Consider the following 17,754-nt stretch of genomic DNA (forward strand, 5'->3'; position numbering starts at 1 on the left):
CAAGAGTTTCAGGGACCCTGTGGCATTGTAATTAAAGATCTAACATTCATGTCAACAGGGCCCAGAAGGAGAGGAGAGAGACATGGGACTGAAAAGTGTGGAAGTCCTCATCTACCATTGCTGACAGAATCTTGGAAACTGTGACTTTAAGTGAAATGATGTACAAGTTCTTTTTCTCTTTTTTTTTTTTTTTGAGACAGAGTCTCACTCTGTTACCCAGGCTGAAGTGCAGTGGCACAATCTCAGCTTACTGCAACCTCTGCATCCTGGGTTCAAGCAATTCTCCTGCCTCAGCCTCCTGAATAGCTGGGATTAAGGGCACACACCACCACACCCGGCTAATTTTTGTATTTTTAGTAGAGACAGGGTTTCACCATGTTGGTCAGGCTGGTCTCGAACTCCTGACCTCGTGATCCTCCCGACTCGGCCTCCCAAAGTGTTGGGATTACAGGAGTGAGCCACTGCACTTGGCCACAACAAGAAGTTCTTGAGTAATATCGTTTCATTATCATGGTGAGAAAAAAGTTGGTTTTATTATGCACTTTTATTTTTTGCTTTAAGTCACAGTTTCCAAGAACCTATTGACATTAAGGGAGGACCTAATAAACTCAACGAAATAATGGCTGAAAAGATTTGGCAGAAGGAAGTTTACTCATCCAGTGCTAAGAGAAAAGAACTGTCAACCCAGAATCTTATACCTAGCAGAGATGTCCTTCAGGAATGAAGGGGAAATCAAGACACTGTCAGATGAAAGAAAATAAAGAGAATTTGTCACCAGCAGATCTACCTTAAAAAATAGTTGATGAAGATTTCTAAACAGAAAGGAAACAACACAAGAAGGAACCTTGGGACATCAGGAGGAAAGAAGGAACTCAGTGAGCAAAAATATGGGTAAACACAATACGTTTTCCTTCCCCTCTCAAGTTTTCTAAATTAGGTTTGATGTTTGAAGCAAAATTATAACACTATATTCTATGTTTCTAAATGGATATAGAAAAAATATTTAGGACAATGATAAATAGGAGAAGTAAAATTATGTGAAGGGTGGTAAAGTTTATCCCAGAGAAATAATGACTTATGGTCACACAAAAATCTGTGTATGAATGTTTTTAGCAGCTTTATTCATAACAGTCAGAAGCTGAAGAACCTAGATGTCCTTCAGTGACCAAATGGGTAAACAAACTGTGTTACATTAGTACCATGGAATATCACCACCTGGGTGAATCTGTAGAGAATTATGCTAAATTAAAAAAAGCCAAATCGAAAAGGTTACATACTGTATGATTACACACACATAACATTGTTGAAATGCCAAAATTATATAAAAGGAGAACAGGGCCGGGCGCTGTGGCTTACACCTGCAATCCCAGCACTTTGGGAGGCCAAGGTGGGCAGATCACGAGGTCAGGAGTTTAAGACCAGCTTACCAGCCTGGCCAATAGGGTGAAACCCTGTCTCTACTAAAAATACAAAAATTAGCCAGATGTGACAGCCTGCGCCTGTAGTCCCAGCTACTTGGGAGGCGGAGGCAGAAGAATCGCTTAAACCCGGGAGGCAGAGGTGAGATCGCACCACTGCCCTCCAGCCTGGTCAACAGAGCAAGGCTCCATCTCCAAAAAAAAAAAAAAAAAAAAAAATTGGAGAACAGATTAGTGGTTCCAGGGCTTAAGGCAGGCAAGGAAGTAGTTGTGGTAATGAAAGGGCAAGTGAGGGATCCTCATGATGGAAATTTTTCTGAATCCTGCCTGTATCAATGTCTGTATCCTGACTGTATTATACTATAGTTTTGGGGCATGTTTCCCTTAGAAGAAACTGAGAAAGAGTAGCTACAATCTCTCTGTAGTATTTGCTGCAACTGCCTGTGACTCAACTATTATCTCCAAATAAAAAGATTAGTTGGAAAATGAAAAGCATTTTCAATGTCTGTCTGCTGTCATGGGCTCCCGCTTGCTCCAGAAGAATAAGCCCCAGATAGGCTATTGGAGAATCAGACACCATGAGCCACAGAGCGAAGTCATTCCAGGCAACCTTAAGACAACCCAGGACTTGACTGCTCATGTGTGAATGAACCCAGCCATGATTAATGAAGCCAGGTCAGATCAGCCGAACTGCCCAATCAACAGTTATATTCATGGGAAACGATAAATTGTTGTTTAAGCAGCTAAGCTTTGGAATGATTGGTTATGCAACAATAACTAACTGATAGAGAAATTCCACCTAAGACGTGAAGGAGGAAAAGGAGTCAACCATGTGAAATGCAGGGGAGGAAATATTCTCTCATCTCTTGTCAGAGGAGAATATAACACTTCGGAGGCTGGCCTATTATGAGTGAAGTAGGAAGTGGTGGGATATGAGGCCTAATGAGTAAGCAGGGGTCAGTTATATAGGGTAGGCTAAGCAACTGGAACTTAGTCTTGGTGACTACTCAGAACACCTCTCTAAGTCCCTTTGGAAGCCCCAGGAAGATCATTGCTTTTTTTTTTCAACTCTACAAAAATACCTATTGGGTGCATACCACAAAATGAGTGCTCTGCATAGATAGTCTATCACCATTATGACCACAGACCTGGTGTTGTGCGAGGGCCTGGAGTGCCTTGTTATTTGTCCCTACGTAATAGAAAGTAAAGTTTCTGGACTTTGCTTTCTGTACTGCTCTTTCCTCATTGCTTGGGACAGTGTCTGGCTTGTAATTGGTGCTCAGTAGATATCTGCAGAATAAATGAGTAAATGAAGGAAACAAAATGTGTTGCCCTCGTTTGCATGCAAGTCACCACCTAGCTGGATGGTATGAACTGCTAACCACTATGGAGTGTTTACTATATACCAAGCAATATGCTAAGTATGTTATTTATTTATTTGTTTATTGAGACAGGGTTTCTGTCGCCCCGGCTGGAGTGCAGTGCATGAGCATGGCTCACTGCAGCCTCAACCTCCTGGGATCAATTGATCCTTCCCCACCTCAGCCTCCCAAGTAGCTGGGACCACAGGGGTGCACCACCACACCTGGATAATTTTTTTATTTTTCTATTTTCTTGGAGATGAGTTATCACCATGTTACCCAGTCTGGTCTCAAACTCCTGGCCTCCAGCAATTCTTCCACAGTGGCCTCCCAAAATGCTGGAATTACAGATGTGAGCCACCGTGCCTGGCCCTAAGTACTTTATATGCACTGACATATTCAATTCTCACACAGCCCTATAGGGAAGATAATATTATTGTGTTTATAGAGTGCAATAAAATCTTGTATATATAGTCTCATATACATAATGTATACAGAACTACTTCTTCATTATGCTATTAAATATAATTTTTATACAGGCTTAGATGTTTAATAGGTGTGACAAGCTCAATATACCCATCCCCAAATTTCACACCTCCCTACTGAACTTCGTCCTTTTCCAGGCTTTCTCAGCTAATGAAAACTCCATTCTCCCACTTGCTTGAGCTAAACATTTTGGAATCATCCTTGACTTTTGTCTTAACCTTACCCTTACATTCAATCCCATCAGTAAATCATGTTGATTATAATTTCACAATATGTCCAGATTCTTAGCACTTTCCACTTCTCCTCTACTTTCATCATGGTCCAAGTCAGTGTCACCCCCTGCAATGTTTGTTGTGACCCCCTCTAACTGGTTCCCCGACCTGCGCCTTTCCTGCCCTGCGGTACCTGAAGTTGGATTATATCACTTCCATTCAATGCTTCCTCTCACTTCCCATCTCAGTCAGAGAAAAAGCCAACATCTTTACTCAATTATTTATTTTTATTTTTTACTTTTTTTGAGACAGAGTCTAGTTCTGTTGCCCAGGCTGGAGTGCAGTGGTGCAATCTCCGTTCACTGCAACCTCTGCCTCCCAGGTTCAAGTGATTCTCCTGCCTCAGCCTCCCAAGTAGCTGGGATTACAGGCATGCACCACCATGCCCGGCTAATTTTTGCATTTTTAGTAGAGATGGGGGATTCACCACGTTGGCCAGGCTGGTCTAGAACTCCTGACCTCAAGTGATCCACCCGCCTGGGCCTCCTAAAGTGCTGGGATTACAGGTGTGAACCACCGTGCCCGGCCAAGTCAACATCTTTAGAGTGAGACCCGTAAGGCCTGACCGTGCTGACCCCCACTCACCACCACTGCCAGCCCTGAACTCTTCTCCTATCTTCAAGCTTCCTTATTCTCCCTTTAACATGCTGGACATGTGTCTGACTCAAGGCCATTTATTTCTTCCACCTAGAGCCCACCTCCCTCACATATCCACTCTGTTGATTGCCTTGTCTCTTTCAAGTCTTTGCTCAGATGATACCTTCTTCATGAGAACTTCCCTGATCATCCCTCACCCTATTTAAAATCACGATACCCACCACTAGCAATTCCTATCACTGTTCTTGGTTTATTTCCCTTCGTGGTGCATCACACCATGAGACATATTATAAGATACACACAGACACACACACACACACACACACATGCATGTAAGCATATATATCTTATTGATTGTATGAAAGCACAACAAAGACAGCAGATTTTCTCCCTTTTGTTCATAGCCATAGCCCCTGTACCTAAATAATGCCTGGCACATGGTAGGCACCTGATAAATATTTGTTGAATGAATTAAAGAATGATATCAGCTCTCAAATTTTTGTTTAAATAGAATGCTCACCCAGTATTTTAGATTTTCTGGCATTTCTTTAGTGTCTTTTTTCTATAAAACTAGTTAGAAATCAAAGCTAGACAAATAAATATAACAAATTATGGCTTCTTTCTGCAGTGCTTCTGCTTTGGAGAAGAGAAAGGCATTGGAGACAGAGAAGGAAAAGCATATATAACTTTCTGTTTTAGCGCTTGCTTGGTTGACACTGGTCAACTTTGTACTGACAAAGGAAGTGTTCCCTGTGTGTGGCAAGAATGCTCTGAGCTGTTCATGGCAGATATTGATTCCATCAGAATGTTTTCAAAATAATATATTCATTTTTATTATACGAAAAACACATACTACAGGACATGTATTTATGAAAGAAGAATGTAAAATGAAGAAAACCGCAAAATAGGTTACAACATAGGGAGGTGCCAGTTCTTGAGGGTTCTGGAATGTCTTATTAAGACATTGATTTTTGTTGATTTTTGCCCTAAAGGCATCAGGCAGCCACAGAAACACTTTAGGTAAAGGAGCAACAGATTACTGTTGCCAAAATCACCCCAGATGCTAGGTAGAAAATGGATTGCAATGTAGCAAGAATAAAACAGGGAGCCCTCTGAAACTCAGAAGATGGTAGCTTAGAGTAGAGTAGCACAGAGTAGGTAGCTTAGAGTAGAGTAGAGTAGCTTAGAGTAGAGTAGCTTAGAGTAGAGTCCCTTGTAGAGAAATATAAATATTCCTGGTTTAGCTAGAGGGTAAAAATACGCAGAATTTGGTGACTGATGAATTGTGTTAAAAGATAATTTTCAAAACAGGTAAAATTATGACTCTCATACAAATGTAGAATGAAGATGTGTTGAAGTTTCTACTTAACTCATTAATTAAATGAAGGAACAACGTTGAATATTATAACTAGTTCAAAGGGTAATTCAAAGAACTCACACATTTATATATCCCGAATGATGAAATGAATATTCAAAAGGAGGCAAATCTAGCTTCGTGGACAGTGGGGGGTGGGGTGGGTGGGATTCAGTTGAACCTCTACTAGACAGGACATAATTTGCATCTTTATAGACTAGAATAATTTTGCATTGTTTTCACTTACCTACAACTTACAGAGAAGTAGAATAGCTCCCACAGAATCAAAAGCAGATAATTCTCAAAAGGTGCTTGCTACAGAAAGCCCAATTTTCCATTGAAGTGCAGATTATTCCCTAGAATTGCTGTGTGTGTGTGTGTGTGTGTGTGTGTGTGTGTGTATGTGTGTGTGTGTGTGTGAGAGAGAGAGAGAGAGAGGAGAGAGAGGAGGGGAAGGGAGAGGATTAAATATAGCTCAAATCTTGTATGAGCAACTGCAACCTCCGCCTAATTTACAGAATGAGTGTATATGTATATAAACTAGAAGAGAAACAGATTAAAAAGCAGGGGCAACCTCCTTTATGTACTTAATAACTGACAAATAGCATTTTCTATGGTATACATATTATTTTACAATATCATTTCTAATGATGGAAACCTCTAGTTTACACATTTGCCGTGATTAATTAAAGCAGTCCTCTGAAACATTTAGAGTATTTCCAGTTTTTCTCCAGAGAGCCCTATTCCCATACGTGTGCATATTTCCTTAATTATTTCCTCAAAGGGAAGTTCCTGGAAGCAGTATTTCTGGGTCAAAGTGTAGATATATTTCTGCCTCTAGAAAGGCTGTGCTAATTGACTTCACCACCCGGAAAGGGTTGGCTTAGCTAATTTATTCCCTGTGGATGCTTTTTAAGGATTTTTAATCTTCTTTATACATATTTTATTTTATGATTAACCCATTTTTGCTGGTATTTTTCTTTACAGTAAATTTAAAATGTATCTTGATATCCACTGTTCAATTTTCTCCAAATTGGCTTTTCTTTCCTTACAAATGAAGGGTATATATGAATCTTAGGCATAGAATCATGTTGTTTACTTATTAAAACGATTTTTTTTCCTTCATAAAATACATGATTCTGACCCAGCTCATTATTTTGGTAAGTGGAATTGGTAGCAGCCTGTATATTATGACTGGGGGAGGCCCTAGAAATCACTTTTTGTAGTCTTCAAGCACCAACTGTGAAATCCTGTCATGACAGAGTCATTCATAGGATGGAAAATTCTGACTTTCTTGGCCTCAGAGATCATCCAGGCCAATGCCCTTGTAACTGCTCAATGGGTTCATTTTAATCACTGCCCAGGTACAGCCAATTTGTTAAGACAGAGGAATTTCAATAGGCAAATAGTTTAATTCACCCAGAGCTGGCTGAACAGGAGACCGGAGCCTCTGTGGACATTTGGAAGCTAGGGTTTTTCAAGGATAGTTTGATGGGCAAGGGAATGGGTGCTGCTGATTGGTTGTGGATGCAGTCACAGGAGTGTGGAAAACAGTCCTGTGTACTGAGTCCACTCCTGGGTGGGGGCCACAGGATCAGTTGAGTCAAGAGTCATAGGTCTGGGTGGGGCTATTGGTGGTCAACAATGCAAAAGCCTGAGAAGACAACTCAAAAGGCCAATCTTAGGTTCTACAGTACTGGTGTTATCTGCAGGAGTAATTGAAGAAGCGGCAAATCTTGTGACTTCCAGAATCATGGCTGGTAATTCTTTACACCTACATCTTAGCAGAATAGCTCCTGTCATCCGCCTAACCTGGTGGTCTTTCATAAGTTTTACAAAGGCCATTTAGTTCTGAAGAAAAGTGATTATCATTTAACCTATAAACTAAGTTTCTCCCAACGTTAGCTTGGCCCAAGCCCAAGCATGACTAAGGGCAGTTTTGAGATTAAAGGCAAGATGAGGGCTGATTAGATCAAATCCCTTTCATTGTCTTAATTTTCTCACTGTCATAAGTTTTGCAAAGATGGTTTCACTCTTATATTGCAGAAGGAGAAATTTGCAGACAATGGCAGATAGGATGGAGGGGCATTACCTGTGGGGCAAACTCCTATCTCCTGGTTCTCCTTGGTTAACATCTCCACCCTTGACTTCCAGATTATGTCAACCCACACCATTTTCTGTGGCTATTGAAAAGCCTGAAAGTGACAGAGGACACTGAGACTCTAAGGGGATAGCGTCAGCCAAATTGGAGGGTTGGGCATTCATGGAGAAGTGACTGGTCAGCCCTAGATAGTGGACTGTCCAGGCCAGCAGGGAGTCATTTAGCCTGAACACTAGTTTACCACCACCATGGCAAAGGAAGAGCAAAAGGCTGAGAGTTAGAGAAGCAAGGAAGTCCAAGAAGAGTTGAGAAGTTGTATGAGATAACATCTAATTCTAATGTAGTTAGAAAAATACTTAGCTTGGCTTCCTGAACTTCTGTCAAAGACACTGACTATGCTATCACTGAAGGAGAGATAATATGGAGTTCTTTTCAAAGCAAATACTTCTTGCAGATTGCTAGGATACATGGAGTCCTGGATTAGTGTCTTAAGAACCCAGTTTCAGAAAAACTCCCTTCAAAACTGTCACTGTGGGTGAACACTTAGTGCCAGTGAGTGAACTTAAAATCACAAACGCAAATGTCACACTGAAATAGATTATCTATAAAGTAGTCGTCCAGATGAAACAGCATATGGCTACAACTAAGTGTCTCTTTTTGGATTATGATAAGCATGAAAATAAACTTCTTACAGATGGATCGACCATCAGCCTGAGTTTATGCATCCCTAAGAGTCCAACTTTTCTGAAAAAATTCCTGGAGTAGTGGTTAAGAGCTTATTTTCCAGATTCAGGCAAACAAAAGTTAGAATCCTGGCATATTTCTCCTAGTTTTTGACCTTGAGTAAGATGCTTAACCTCACTAAAAACAAAATTTGCTCATCTGTGAAATAGGAATAATAATAGAATCTGCCAAACAGGAATGTTGGGATGACTAATTGAAATAATGCATATAAAAGGCTCAGCATTCCACAGTACGCAGAAAAAGAGTTCAGCCAATGCTAGGCATTAATGTTAACATCCTGCTTGAGAAAAATATTTGATTTGCTTTGGAAAGTAGGTGCCAATAGGAGTAGCACATGAGAACTGAGGCTAATTCAGTCAGCACTGTGAGGATATATATCTTTTTTTTATTATTATACTTTAAGTACTAGGGTACATGTGCACAACGTGCAGATTTGTTACATATGTATACATGTGCCATGTTGGTGTGCTGCACCCATTAACTCGTCATTTACATTAGGTATATCTCCTAATGCTATCCCTCCCCCCTCCCCTGACCCCACAGCAGGCCCCAGTGTGTGATGTTCCCCACCTTGTGTCCAAGTGTTCTCATTGATATATATCTTTAGAGTTTGGAGAGAATGCTCTGAGAAGAGAAAGTCAATGTGATTACAGAAAGGGAATGCTGGCAAAATGGAAAACAATTTTCACCTACTTAGTTAAATTGTACCTTAACTTCACAGAATAACTATAGAAACCTAACTGCAGCCCAGTGCAAGAGATGGGGATGGTAATGGATCTGCATGAGAAAGTGCTCTTCAGGATGGCATCCACCTTAATTGTAGAACAGTGATTCCCCAATGGTGGACAGGGAGACCAGACATTTGGTGGAGGGGGTTGAAAAAGCCTCAAGTCAACATTTTAATAGAATTTTATTGGAGTAGAATCTTGGCTTATGGGGAGATGTGGAATGTATAGGGATTCCACAGAAGGCATAATTACTTCCATTTCTCCCTGGAGAGACTTGTCAAACAGATTTCTATGAGATCTGAGCTTAAAGAGTTGAGAAATACTACCGTAGACCAGAGGTTGGCAAATTATGGTCCACAGGCCAAATCTGGCCCACTGCTTGGCTTTGTAAATAAAGTTTTATTGGAAGGTATCCACACCCATTCATTTACATATATTCTGTGGCTGCTTTCATGCTATATTTGCTGAGTTGAGTAGTTGCAATAGCGACCTGGGGGCTCTCAAAGGTTAAAACATTTACTCTTTGGCTCATTACAGAAAGTTTGCCAACTCCTATGGTAGATTATAAAGGCCTAAACAGCCCCAGGCAGTGTACTATTTCCTTTCAACAGGAATTTTGTGACCAAAATTTGCTCTTTTCTTCATAACTGTCCTTGAATCCTTTAGAAGTATAATTGTTACTCTGTTTAAGACATTGTGAAGGCTTACTATTATAGTAAAATTAGGAATTCTAAGCAAATTCTTAATTGTTTCAGCTGCTTCTTAGAACTGGAAATTTTGGTGAACTTACCAGAATATTCTTTGCTAGGAAAAGAAGCCAATAAAAAATGTTAGAGATTTTAAACCAGGGCTAAGCAATTATTAAGGGTATCAAATTTTAAAGGAAGAAAAGACAAAGGAAAAACAGAAGAAATTATTCACGGATTGGTGACAATTTAAGGCTGAAAATTAGGTATAATAAAATCACCACCACCAACAACAAAGTACATGCTGAATGAGATTTTCACGTAACTACTAAATCTGCTGTCTTTCCACCCAGCTTATTAGAACTGTGTGATGTGCTTATCTGCTTAAGCTTTGACAGTGGCCTGTGGGGATTGACTTGTTCAAATCAGGGGCTTTGAAGATATTCACAAAGACACATATTTTTCAAATATACAATTTCAGATCAGCATGCATTCAGCTGTGGCAGTGGTCCTCATTTTGCCCCCCAGAGGATGTTTGACAATGTCTAGAGACAATTTTGGTTTTCAGTGGAGGTGGGAGAATCTGCTACTGGCATTTAGTAGGTGGAGGCCAGAGGTGCTACTAAATATCCTACCATGCACAGGATAACCCCCGACTAGAAAGAATTTTCTGGCCCAAAATGTCAACTGTGGTAAAATTGAGAAACATGATGTATAGGAGGTGAGCTATTTCAACATGGAAGTTATACTATCATTGAATTCTCATACAGTGTATTTACATTAGGATTACCTATCTTTTATTTATTTATTTATTTATTTATTGACACTCTGTCATGAAGCTGGAGTACAGTGGCACAATCGTGACTCACTGCAGCCTCCACTTCCCTGGGCTCAGATGATCGTCCTACCTCCGCTTCCCAAGCAGCTGGGACTACAGGCATGCACTACCACACCTAATTTTTGTATTTTTTTTTTTATAGAGATAGGATTTCACCATGTTGCCCAGGCTGGTCTTGAACTCCTGGACTCAAGCAACTCACCCACCTGGGCCTCCCAATGTGCTGGAACTACAGGCATGAGCCACTGCACCCAGCCAGGATTAACTACTATTTATAGCCAGTGAAACTATTATAGTTCGAATAAAAGATTTCTCTTTTAAATAAAAATGTTAGTTTAAAAAGTCAATTTAAAGAAAAATGTTAACTAAACAATACTATAGATGACAAGTAGATTTTTTTATATAAAATATAAAGACAGTTGAATGAATTAATTTTTAAAAACTGCCCTAAACTATTAAGCGAATGGGATTATTTTCAAACTGTCATTCTTTGAAACAATGCCAGTGTTAACCCAAGTAGTTCCCACATGCTATCATATTTAGTAAGTCTTCCTGTTTTATTTTTGCTAAACAATACTGAGATGTTTAGGATAAGCTTTTAGTCCTCTGGATATTGGTGGCTCTTCTCGTGTTCTTAGGACAGTGTGCTGGCAGTTGAAATTGGGAGTTTAGTTTAACGGGTTACATTTCTCCTTCACTTTCTCTCTCAAACTCAAGATGGCAGCTCATGCCGCTCTGTTTCAAAGGCCACCATGTGCCACCTTTTGCAAGCCACCCATCTCAGATGCCCGCATCGGGAAGCACTTTTAGAAGTCTTTGTCGGCAGCCCCAAGAGGGAGACACAGCGTCGTCTGAAAGTACTTTATAAATATTTATGGGATTGACTTGCCAATTACAGATAAAATACCTGAAAACATGGTAAAGAGCAAATTTGTCTGGTCCCAACTGAAGAGGTTTTGACTCAGTAGACCTCGGCTAGTCTCTAGGAATCTGCATATTTAACAATTATCCTGAGTGATGCTGGACCAAACAGTGAGAATCACTGAGGTACGATATATGACAATAAAGGAAAGATCTTGATTGCACACATTGTTCTCAACTTTGGTACTGTCTGCTTTTGTACCATGTGTTTGTATGTTATAGTTTGACATCACAGACTGCCTGTTCATAAACCAAATTTGAGTTTTCCTTATCTTCTAATGAACCAATGTATTTTCATTTGTCCTTACTACTTAATAAATCAAAAGAAAAATAAGAAATGAGAAAAAAGTCCCCTAGATTTAATACCGATGGGTCAAAAATGGAAATCATTAGGCATGCTGAAATTGAAGAACCTTTAACTTGCATTCAGCAGCTTTTGGACATAAGCCAGGCAAAAACTGTGAAGAAAATGAACACATTTTAAAAAATTTTAGAAATGCTGTCATTGAAGTTTGGGTCTGAAAACTGAGGGATAGTTAGGAAATGTAAAATATCTTTCTTGGTGAAGATATTTATTCTTGCAGTGGGCATGATTTTTGCATACCTTTAGCATGTTCAGTTTCTGAACACATTCTTGGGGCATGTACAAAAGCAAGAGGTTGCCAATAGTAGAATGACAGCAAGAAACTTATTTTTCACATCCTTTATTTGAAGAAGCAGAGTGATGTTCATTCCCACTGTAATTACAGTTCTCAGGTGGTGGAAATATTTCAAGGGAGCCAATCGTCTCATCTGTTATTCAGACATAAGCAAGATGTTGATAGGACTCTCCTTGACAACCATAGTACTGAGAATGTTCATTTTCATGGCTGAATCTCCACCTGAAAAAGATTTTGTGCTTGAACTCTTACCAATGGCTCTTGTAACTTGCCTTCTTAAAGTTACTCAGTCTGGTCGTTAATTAGACTGTGATTGGATGGCAAAAAAAAAAAAAAAAAAAAAAGGACTGGAGAAGAATGTAGATGACATATGTTAGATTAGGCTGTAATTTTAAGATCTTGCTTTAATATCTGTACATCTTACTGTCTTTTTAAAAATTTAATTAAACATTCTATTTCAAGATAATTGTAAATTCACATTCAATTGTAAGAAATATTACAAAAAGATCCTATACCCTCTACTCAGTTTCTCTGGTAGTAAAGTCTTCCAAAACTACAGTATGATATCATAACAAAGATATTGACATTGATATTGATGTAGTCAAGCTACAGAACAGTTCCATTGCCACAAGGATCCCTGATGTTAACCTGTTACAGCCAAATCCACATCCCTGGGCTCCCTCTCTCCTCCACCACCACATTCCTAACTTCGGACCATCGTTAATCTGTTTTCTGTTTCTATAATTTTGTCACATCAAGAATGCTATACAAATGCAATCATGTAGTATGTAACATTTTAGATTTGGCTGTTTTTTTCACTCAGTATAATTCTTATAGAGATTTATCCAAGTTGTTGCAGATATTAATAGTTAATTTCTTTTTATTGCTAAGTAGTATTCCATTGTATGGAGGATGTACCACAGTTTGTTTAATCATTCACCCACAGAAGGATTTCCACATTATGAGGCTTCCAGGTTTCGGCTATTTTGAATAAAGCTATAAATATTCATATACAGATTTTTTTTTCATGTGGGGATAAAAGTTTTCATTTCTGTGTCATAAATTCCTAAGAATGAAACTGCTGGTTGTATGATGCTGGTTTCATTTTTTAAGAAACTACCACTGTTTTTCAGAGTGGCTGTACCATGTTGCATTCCCACCAACTATGTATGAGTCATCCAATTTTTCCACATCCTTGTCTGCATTTGGTGGTGGTGGTATTATTATTATTTCAGCCAATCTGATAGGTGTGTATTGGTAGCCATTGTGGTTTTAATTTGCCCTTCCCTCAGAGGCAGTGATATTGAACATGTTTTCATGTGCTTCTCGAACATCTGCGCACCCTCTCCGGTGAGATGTCTGTTCATGACTTTTGCCCATTTTGTCATTAGATTATTTGTTTGTTTTACTGTTGTGATTTGAGGGTTCTTTACCTATTCTAGATACCAGTTCTTTGTCAGATATGTGGTTTACACATCTTTTCTTCCAGTCTCTCACTTGTCTTTTCATCCTCTTCACAGAGTTTTTCACATAACGGAAGTTTTCATTTTGATGAGGTCCAGTTTTTCAAATTTTCGCTCTGTGGATTGTGCCTTTGATAACAGGTCTAAGAACTCTCTCCAGACTGTGATCTCATGCATTTTCTTTTTATCGTTTTATTTGATATTTAAGTTTTATCATTTTATTTAATATTTAGGTCTATTTTAAGCTATTTTTATATAAGGTGAGTGTTTTAATGTTTAAGTCGACGATTTTTCCACCCCCCTCCATGGATGTCCAATTGCCTCAGTACTGTACACTGAAAAGTTTGCTTTTCTTCCACTGAATTGCTTTTCCACCTTTGTATCTGCGTTTTTATATTGCTTGATGGATTTAATAACTGTGCAGGATGAAAACCAATAGAATTGACTAATTATACTAATATCTCTGGGTATTTAAAAAATAACAGAATCCTCTTTCATTTAATTTACAGGTTTTTTGTTTTGTTTTGTTTTTTTGGTAGTCTCTCTCTGCTGCCCAGGCTGGAGTTCAGTGACATGTTCTCGGCTTACTGCAGCCTCTGCCTCCTGGGTTGAAGCAATTCACGTGCCTCAGCCTCCAGAGTAGCTGGGACTACAGGCATGTGCCACCACTCCCAGCTAATTTTTATATTTTTAGTAGAGATGGGGTTTTGTCATATTGGCCAGACTGGTCTCAAACTCCTGGCCTCAAATGATTCATCCATCTTGGCCTCCCAAAGTGCTGGGATTACAGGCATGAACCACCTCGCCCAGCCATACAGTATTAACTTTTATTAAACAAAACAAAAACTAACAAACAAAACCCAAAATCTATTCTCACGATCCAGAGAAAACGTTGCTAACATTTTTTTTGTCTTTTTCCAATGCATTTTTAGTATAGTGGAGATCATGACCTAAATGAAAATTTATATTCTGCTTCACCCCTCCCCACAATAACATATTATGAACACTTTTCTATGTCCTTGGAAATTCCTTCTGAAACTTGTTTCAAATGAACCAACTATGTTATCCTGCAGACAGATAATATATGTATTATAGATGTAGTATAATTTACTATATAAATATTATGTACACTATCTATATTACTATTTTTTATAAAATAATTACCTATGTTATCTTACAGATGTATAACATTTATTATAGATATATTCTATATGTATCCTAATATGTACTACATGTTTACTATATGTGTACCATTTACTTTATATAGCTACTAATGTTGCTCTATAGATAAGTAGATATATTACATTATATATTATAGAAGTAGTATAATTTACTTTGTCACTCCTTATTGTTGAAATTTGAGTAATCCCTGACTTTTTTATTGTAAATAATGCTGCTAACATTTTATTGTACATTCGGTGGGATCAGACACATATCTTAGCTTCTTTATTTAGAACTAAACTTCGGAGTAGAGTGGATTTCGTTTTTTCACCCTGAACAAAGCAGTTAATTTATGTTCAAGTTTCTGAGACAGAAGAGAAAAATGGAATATATAAACATTGCAGACAAGTAGTAGTTAACTTGAATTCCTCACCCATCTGCCAGGTACTGATAGAATTATAAGAGGTTTTTAAGTTGACTATGTTTTGAAGGACCAAATATTTTATGTAGACTTTGTTTTGTTTCTTCTTATTAGCTCAGAGGTTCTTAAACTTTGTAGTACATAAAATTTATTTATGGGTCAAATATACAAAACCACATATATATGGTAATTGGAGGTAATTTAAGGATCGAGGATAATCATGACTGAAGAGCAGCCACCCGTCTGCACTTGAATATGGAATTCATTTTGTTTTGGGTTTTTTCCTAAGGATAGATTTCTATTCTTTTTCTTTTTGAGACGGACTCTCGCTCTGTCGCCCAGGCTGGAGTGCAGTGGCGCCATCTCGGCTCACTGCAAGCTCCGCCTCCCGGGTTCACGCCATTCTCCTGCCTTAGCCTCCCAAGTAGCTGGGACGGCAGGTGCCCGCCACCACGCCCGGCTAACTTTTTTGTTATGTTTAGTACAGGCGGGGTTTCACCATGTTAACCAGGATGGTCTCGATCTCCTGACCTTGTGATCCGCCGGCCTTGGCCTCCCAAAGTGCTGGGATTACAGGCGTGAGCCACCGTGCCCGGCCTGATTTCTATTCTTTTTAGGTTATTTGTTGTCAAGCGACCTTTAAAGATGACCAGTCGAGTGTAATAGTGCCACTCAGACATTTGCCATCAGTAACTATTATTATTAAATTATGCTCATTTGCTGGGCGCGGTGGCTCACGTCTGTAAGCCCAGCACTTTGGGAGGCCGAGGCGGGTGGATGATGAGGTGAGGAGTTTGAGTCCAGCCTGACCAACATGGTGAAACCCGGTCTCTACTAAAAAAATACAAAAATTAGCTGGGCCTACTTGTGCTTGCCTGTAATTCCAGCTACTCAGGAGTCTGAGGCAGGAGAATCGCTTGAACCCAGGAGGCGGAGGTTGCAGTGAGCGGAGATCGCACCACCTCACTCCAGCCTGGGCGACAGAGCAAGACTCTGTCTCAAAAAAAAAAAAAAAAAATTATACTTAGTAATTTTTAGGTTTAAAAATGTCTCATTTTATTTTGCTTTTGGAGAATATTGTTTTTCATATGCTCATTAGCTCTTTGCATTTTCTCTCTCTGGCATTATTAATATTTTAATGTGCTAGTGTACCTTTTACTAGTTATTTTCTTCAGGATAGTTTTGGTTGCTAGAATCAGACCCCCATTCAAGCTAGCTTAATTAAAAGTTGCAGTGATGTTGATGGTGATGGGTTCCTGGGGATATAGATGATTTCCAAGAAACCCAGAGGAAAGGCTAGATCTCAATATTAGGAATTGAAAGATGGTGAAGAACTAAAATGTCTTTTTTACCTAGAGTAGAAATGATCTAGTTCCCTGTAGCAGGTTCCACAGCTTAACTCTCCTGCAAGTGATTCAACATGGCCAACAACTTCTGTTTAAACCTACCAGCATTGACCTTTCAATTTGGTCTGCACCTCTGGCAGTAATCTTCAAGTCTCTGGGTTGAATATCCTAAGCAAGAATCTGATTGGTGTTAATCAGCCAATTATGAGCTAGTTAGTTTAGTGTCTGGTCCAACTCTTCACCATCCATCATGAGGAATATCACATGACAACCATGAGCTGCCGGATTCTAGGATGGGCAATGAGATCTTTAGCATAGGCCAAGCCCATGGTTTTCAGATTTAATTGTGCTTGAAATTCTAGCATGTTCCTTGAATGCCTATTTTATTTGTACATTTGGGATTTTTATCTCTGGGACTTTTTTCTGAAATATACCTAGTGATATTGCTATCAAAGCATGAAGAAATTTATCTTCAAATACTTATTTTCTTTTGATTCCAGTAATTGTCTGAATGACACATAATATGCCCGTTGTGGAAATAATTTTGATTTTTAAAACTTTATTTTCGCAAAGCAACATCACATTTCTGGCTTGCAAATATTTCACAGGTGAAAACATCAAAAAGAAAACATTTAAATGCAAATGTCAGTCAGGGGAGATGCTGAGCTCAGTCTTTGTATTTCCTTCCAGATTTATCAACGATGCTGGTTAGTATTCAAGAAAGCTTCAAGCAAAGGTCCAAAAAGACTGGAGAAATTTTCTGATGAACGTGCTGCATATTTCAGGTGTTATCATAAGGTAAGACTCAATTGCTGTAGCTTTCCAGTAATCTATTTACAGGGAGGCAACTGGAATTACTGACTCTGAAAACTTGCCTAAATTATTTAACAAAGGTACAAGCAATATCTTTTCCAAGGACAAAACACCCCTAAAGTAACATCTGCTTGTTAATTGTTTCAAGTAATTGACTAATGTAAAGTCACTTTTCTGGTTTCCTGCTATTTGCTGTAGCTGTTCTTGTTGTTTTCCAGTCTCTGCTATGGGACTTATCATGTTGTTGTACTCCCTACACTGAAGCCCCGAGAGGATGAGGACTGGATCTCATTGTGTCTCAGACACTGCCTGATGCAGAAAGACACTCGCTCAATGCTTGGGGAATGTGGGGAGAGAAGGGAGGGGAAGAAGCAGAAAACAGGTA

General features: G+C 39.1%; 1 protein-coding gene across 2 annotated transcripts in view; it reads left to right on the plus strand.

Moving 5' to 3' along the window:
- Positions 1 to 17,754, plus strand: part of DOK5 (docking protein 5) — a 175,248-nt gene that overhangs the window by 62,065 nt on the left and 95,429 nt on the right. For both annotated transcript variants that reach the window (XM_009437437.4, XM_009437438.5), the window contains exon 2: positions 17,247 to 17,354. In XM_009437437.4, the coding sequence (XP_009435712.1) occupies positions 17,247 to 17,354 (108 nt within the window). The remainder of the gene's footprint in view (positions 1 to 17,246; positions 17,355 to 17,754) is intronic.

The sequence above is a fragment of the Pan troglodytes genome, chromosome 21 (genome assembly GCF_028858775.2).
Source record: "Pan troglodytes isolate AG18354 chromosome 21, NHGRI_mPanTro3-v2.0_pri, whole genome shotgun sequence".
NCBI lineage: Eukaryota > Metazoa > Chordata > Mammalia > Primates > Hominidae > Pan > Pan troglodytes.